The 7,017-nt window shown below is 36.6% G+C and overlaps 1 protein-coding gene across 2 annotated transcripts in view; it reads left to right on the forward strand.

The window, feature by feature from the left end:
* NEK7 (NIMA related kinase 7) overlaps positions 1 to 3,648 on the forward strand; it is a 96,150-nt gene extending 92,502 nt beyond the window's left edge. For both annotated transcript variants that reach the window (XM_006155437.3, XM_014590485.2), the window contains one exon: positions 980 to 3,648. In XM_006155437.3, the coding sequence (XP_006155499.1) occupies positions 980 to 1,090 (111 nt within the window). In that variant the 3' untranslated portion in view covers positions 1,091 to 3,648. The remainder of the gene's footprint in view (positions 1 to 979) is intronic.
* Positions 3,649 to 7,017: the final 3,369 nt, after the last annotated feature.

Here is a 7,017-nt window from a genome sequence, read left to right on the forward strand (position 1 = left end):
AAATAATTCGACTTTTCCTCTTATTGTCCATGAAAGATCATGTGCTGTGTTATGAAGACAGTTAGAATTGAGGATAAAATCCTGTGTGCTTCCTCTTAGTGGATATAGGACTGACCACACGGGAGAGTATTTTCTTAACTTACTAAGATGTGCTTTCTTTCCTGTGTTAAAAATAAGTAAACATCAACTCTTTTATCTGCAAAACAAGGACTTTTAAATACTACTTCACCTAGTTGAGGATTGGAATAACACTGTCTAACTTCACCTTGCAGGTAATTTATTGTTCTTAATTTAGAGGCATGCTTTGACACTAGTATAAAACTAATGTGAAAAACAGTTCCTGGGCCAGCAGGTGGCATAGTGGTTAAGGTGCTGGACACTCCCACATGGCCAGCCATGGTTCAAGTCTCAGACCTGGTGGCTTCCTTTCTTCCTCTCTCTCTCTCTCTCTGTGTTTGTCTCTCTCTGGTCAAATTAAAATGAATGAATAAATAAAATTAAATAAATAATAATTAAAAAAAACAGTTCCTATATGTTTCTGTATAATGGTTCATGAAATATGTGTAGAATAACCTAACTGCCTTTTATGAAAATCTGAACTTATAATCCAGGCTACTGTAGTCAGTTGTAGATCAAATATGAGTGTTTCCCCATAGGTAACTTGGAGCCTTGCAGTTGAAAACTCACTGTCTTTACCGACTAGTATTTTCTGATTAGACCTCTCTGAAAATAACTATTTCAAAGCCTTTGATTGTGAAAAATAATTCTTGACATTAATATTCTCCAATCAATATACTTTAGAATATATAGCTATAAAATCATTGACAGCTGCTTTAATATGTATTTCTAGTAAAATTAAAATTTATTCAAAACATATGCTTTCCTTACAAATCCATGGCTTCATCTATAATAGAATTTCTTCTTCTTATATAGCTGAAAAAGTCATCTTATGCCTGATGTCTCGTTTCTTTCTGTGCAGCTACGGCAGTTAGTTAATGTGTGCATCAACCCGGATCCGGAGAAGCGACCAGACATCACCTATGTCTACGATGTGGCGAAGAGGATGCACGCGTGCACTGCAAGCAGCTAGGTGTGTGCGCCATCATGAAGAACATAACCAAATAATTTAAAGTATTTCTGTGCAAATCGTACCTCCCTGTTTTCGTCCGGGTGTTAAGATGACTATTTCAGAGCTAATGTGCTTTGAATCCTTAACCAGTTTTTCATAGAAGCTTCATTTTGTACCAATCTAAAGAACCTTATTGCAAACCCCAAGTGACTTGGAATAATCAAATTGCATGTTAGGAGAATAAATGAAACATGGTGGTTTTTAATGGCAATGCTTTTTAGAACTATGTGGAGTTTCCTGCTGGGAAATTGGGTTCAGATAGAACGTCTACGTGAGGTAGCTAAGGGGCAGCCTGGCACGCATCAGATAGGTAGACCTGCACCGAGAAGTCTCTGAACACGTGACTTGTTTGTTTTTCAGTCATTTATGGACAATGAGATGAATGCAGTTGTAAACTTCTGTGATTATTTTATTCTTAAAAGTTTGAAGTTATGTGTTTTAGTGTTAGCATTGTAGCTTTCAAATATCATTCTTACAGTAGATGCAGATAAACAGAAATATTGAAAATTCTAAGCTTATACATTCAAAATGCATCTATTAAATGTGAAAAGATTTGGGGACAAAATGTGAGTCAGACACTGAAGAGTTCTTTTTGTTTTGTTTTAATATCTTTGATATCTTTTGTGCATTAAGATGGTATAAATGAATGCAATTAAAAAGTGGTTAAGGATTTCTTTGGCCGGTGTGATGATAATTTTTAAAGGTGCACATTACCCAATGCTTTTATGTGTGTGTTTTTATTATTGTTTGTACATTTGAAAAATATCCTTTGAATAATCTTTGCAGTACTATATTTCAGTTTCTTTATAAATTTAAAAACATTTAACCCATAATTGTACACTATAATGTAAGCTTATGTTTTTATTCTTAGATTTTATTGAAGTTCTGATTGGTCCCCTTTGGAAAATTTTTTTTTATATATATTCTTCAAGTTACTTTCTTATTTATATTGTATGTGCATTTTATGCATGAATGTCTTGGATCTTCTGAGAAAATAATACCCTTGTAATCGATATTTGATTTGCTAACATTTTTCTGGATTGAAAACTTTTTTTTTTAACTTTTTAGAATTTGGGCCACCCTATGTGCATGTATTTTGTCATATTAGAGGGGTGAAAGGACGTGTGTTGTACTGTACCTGTGAATGTTGATACCGTTTCAGTCCATTTGACAAGGCTGTAATTGTAGAATTTGTTTGAAGACATGTAAACTGGCCATTACTCCAGCCAAAAATGTTCTGAGATGAACATTTCTGTTCAGAAGCTTTCGAGCAAAGTACTGTATTTGTGCAGGAAGATGGCAGAGATGGCCATGCTTCACTTAGGTCAAGGCGATGGGCAAAGATTAGCAAATGCTGTCGTGGAGATTGTTTTCCCTGAGTGCCTTCGTGGTAGTGGTGACCAGTTCCAGGCAGAATTATGAAGCTAAAAAGCTGAGTGGCAGTCACCGTTAAAGGACGCCATGCCACCCTAAGAGCTTAGGATGGATTATCCTGCCAACATGAAAACCTCATATTTGGAGAACACCTGTCTTTAGCCTACATAACTGCTGTTTTTTATTTTTTCATATTTTTTTTACACTTAATTTGAATACTTTTAAGTAACTTACACAGTTTAAAACTGTATAAAGGACAAAAAGTATAAGGTCTTCTTTTTCTCAAAGCTCAGCCAGTTATGTAGGCCTCTGAAGGGCGTTTTATCTTGGAATAGGCAAAGGAAACCTGGGTGGTCTTTATATGAAGGCTGTATACATGATTTTTTTTCCCCAGGTTGTGGTGACTTAGAACATGTACACTGAACAGCCACAGATTTATCCCCAGAAGTATGAATGGAATTGTTTTTGTTGACCCTTGTTGTCATTTTCGTTTTAATGTAATATGACTGATTGAGATGAGACGTTCTCTGGTTGGAGCAGGTACTCTTTTTCTTGAAGTCTGTAAGAATACATACGTAGATCTAAAATTCATCAGCTTATCCCCTCACAGTGGCTTTTAAGTAAAGATTTAAGCTTTTCTTCTCAGTGAATCTACCTACAGGAAGGAAATAGCTGGGAAGACTTTAATGATCAGGGAAATCCATCATTACTTTTGACAAATGGAAAGTTTTTGTCTTGGATAGATCTTTTTAAAATAGAAGTGTTCTTATTTTTCCTGTTTAAGAACCACATTTTAATTTTGAATAGGATTATTTCAAAGAATTATGAAAATGATTAGAAGTTGTAATTTTTATAATCACCTATATGATGTTCTTGATATTTCTTGTATAAGTACATTTTGTATTAATTAAGTTAAACAGTCGAATTGATTTGAGAAATAAAAGGTACATCTGATCCTGAACCTTCGTTAGACATTGGTACCTGTTGCCCAGGGGCAAGAGTGGGGTAACTGTTTTATGTGCTAGGGTTTAGGAATGGTGGATGAAGGGTCTCCCTGTATAAATATAGTGCTCAGCAATGTGCAATGATTGTTAGTCTGCTAAGATACAGCAGCCGTTTCCTGAATGCTTTACCGTTCTACATCCTATCTATTACAAAACACCTTTTTAGTACCCATATACATCAGGTGTTGCTGTTACCATTTACCATGATATTTATTTTAACCAAAATGTTATTCACATTAAATGTTTATTCTTTAAAAATGAATGTATTATGTTTATAACCCACAAATGCATAATTGCCTTATGCCTCATATTTCAATAGTACTGTAATATGAACTTCTTTTGTGAAATACTTTTATTTTGTTATGCCTTAAATACACAGACAAGAAGATTCTGTTATTAGCTTTCAAAATTGTACAATATCCTAATATAAATAAAATTATAAAAATAAAAAATGAGTACCGTAAAATTTCTGTGTATCTGAATTTTTTCTCCGAAAGGTGACCGTGGTTCATTTCACTTAACACTTAACCTACAGAAACAAGTTTTATACATTTCTACAACTTAGCCATTTTAGAGACGCCTGTAAACTGAAGCAATCAAGAGTAACAGCAGACTTCTGACAGACCCTAAGAGGTCGGTTCTGAATGTGCAGTGAAGGAACTTGTGTCTTCACATCTTCCTATTCTCCTTAGTGCATCATTTTCTATTTTTAACTAGGAAAAGTTTTCTAAAAGGTTAAAAAAAAACCCCAAACTGTATCTTTCTGCTTTGAACTTTTACAGTGTAAAGCTTAGGAAGTTGATTCTTGTCATTGCCATGGGCTGCTCAGTGTTACAGCTATTCAACAGTTTATATGTTGAATGTTCTTTTCACATAATGAGTGCAGATTGCTACCACATCTGGAAACGTTGAATCTACAAGATCTCTGTGGGGCGAAACCTACCAGACTGATGTAGAGTGAGTGGGTGTACCATACATCAGGACAGCGCTCTTAAAGAGACCAAAGATGAAGAGCGGCTAATTTTTTTTTTTTTTTAACTTGCCAGAGGGCACATATACTCTCTGGAGACAAAGAGAGAGACAGAGAAAGAGCCAGAAGGAAAGTGAGAAAGCATCCCCACCCATGGGGAATGGTCATGCTACAGTCCTTTCTCCTCCACCTCTTCTTCCTTTTGGGATTTTGGGTATGCATGTGCATGTTATTCAAGCCGTTGGATCCAGGGTGGGAACCCCATGGTTGACCAGTGACTTGCATTAAATAACCTGTGGTCTGATGGTGTGTTTATATTTCATAATTGTGAAGTAACAGTAAATTTTAGTCACAAGGCAGTGTTTGGGACTAGTTTTAAATTTCATTTCAAAGGTATACTTGATTGGTAGAAATACCAGTACCAGGCATATATGTTTAAATGTATTACTTGTTACAGCTGCAGTTACCTTCATGTTGGTGCAATTACATTTTAAAATCAAAACAATGCTTTTGTTGATATATGATTGATATATGGACATATAATTGATACATAATATATGCAAAGAAACCCTTTAATTTTCAAAAGATGTCTATGAAGTAATTACAGTATTTTTAATTATGTGTGAATTTCTGGTTCAATTAATGATGAATTAAAACAGAGTTATCAAATTATCTTTTAGGGAAAATTGAAAGTTTGTAATATTTATCTTTAATTGAGAGTTTTATTGAAGGGAGTTTTTCTATGCACTGATTTCATTGTTCAGTTGGGTACCTAAGTAATTTAAACCTTGAAAGATAAAGTAAAAGGAAACTTTACTAGGATTTGTTAATGAAGGAATTTGAGTCTATTATTTGCATTGTTTGTGATACAGTGCAACAGGAAATCAATTTTTTCACTTCTTTTTAGAAGTAGGATGAGTCTTGATAAAATTCACAGAAAATGTATGTTATGAAAGAGAACTATGCAAAGATTTACTTTAATTCCATTTTCCATGAACTTTTTGAAGTTCCCACCTATAATCCTGTTAATAAATTAATTTCTCTAATCTTCTCTTTCTCATATGTAAAATAGGAATATAAATTCTAAACTTGACAGAAGAACTAAATTGCAATACCTTTTCTTTGTTTCTTTTTTTTTTTTTTAGAAGTTTGTTGCCATAAGACATGTGTGCTCACCAGAGAGAGAGACAAGTGAGAGGGAAAGTGAGAAGTCATCCATCAGGAGGGATGACCATGCTGCAATCCCTTCTCCATTCTTCTCCTGGGATCTTGGGCATGCACACACACACTCCCACCCCCACCCCCCCGCCCACTCCTCACCCCCACAACCCCGCATAAGTTTGAAACCACCTGGTCCAGGACTTGAACAGCAGTGGGCCATGTGGGAGTCCAGGGATGTAACCACTTGCCATCTGCTGGCCCCAGCAATGCCTTTTCTAAGGACTGAGTGCAGTGCCTCCTGCCAAACAAGGGCCTGATGCATGTGGCTGTTGTGGGAGAGCAGAAGAGAGTGTATATTCTCGACTGCATTTCCATCCAGTTTGCCTGTTGTCTTTATTCTAGTTCCCCTGGCCGAATTTCTCAACGGCCCTAATATCATTCAGTTTAGGACTGGTAGCGTTTAGATGGAACTACCCAGACGACATCCTGTATTTTTCCTGTTACTGCTTACCCCAACTGCAGCCAAATGCTTACTTGCTTAATGCTTCATTTCAGTCTCCTGCTTGGTCCTAATTCCCTGAGGAAGAGTACTTCTGTATTGTCCTCCGTGGTGTTCAGCCCTGAAGACAACGTCTCCTTTGTGGTAGTCGCTCTGGTTTGTTTTTTGTTCTTTTTAATTAATGAATGAGCATTATAATGCTATAAACGGAACTAAGCACTCTGGGGGTTGCTCATGGATGCAAAAAGAGAAATCTAGAAGAAATAAGGACAAGGAAGAAGGTAAGAAAATAAAATCAGAAAAGCTAAACCAAAAGAAAATTTTGAAGTTACCCATTGCCACGGCTTACAAAGAAAGTGAAGATGATAAGGACAGGGAGTAAACCCTTACACTTAGCAAGAAACACCGTAATGTCTGCAGAGCAGCCATTTCAGTGGGAGACTGGGCTGGAAGACAAAACTGGGGAACGAGTAGGAATGGTGGCACATGGAGGGAAGTCAGGAGGTAACCAGAAGTAACCACTTAAAAAGAAAAAGTGAATTTAGAATAGTCCCAAGGTCAGAAGAAGTAGCAAGTAGAGAAGAACTAGAGCGCAGATGGTGGTAAGGAAGAATGGGCTCCAGGTGGCAAAATGGTTACCTCACTACACTCTCATGTAGTTGACTGCAGTTTGAGTCCTGGACCTGGTGGCTTAAAACTTACCCCGGGCACATGCGTGTGCGTGCCCAAAATCCCAAAAAAGAATGGAGGAGAAGGGATTACAGCCTGGCCATTCTCCTGGGGGTGGGTGTGTGTGTGTGGGGGGGTGATTTCTCACTTTCTGTCTTTGGCAAGTGCACATGCCATATACCAAAAAAAAAATAATAATAATAATCTCAAA

This window comes from Tupaia chinensis, unplaced genomic scaffold, assembly GCF_000334495.1.
Source record: "Tupaia chinensis unplaced genomic scaffold, TupChi_1.0 Scaffold000453_1, whole genome shotgun sequence".
In the NCBI taxonomy this organism is placed as follows: Eukaryota; Metazoa; Chordata; class Mammalia; order Scandentia; family Tupaiidae; genus Tupaia; species Tupaia belangeri.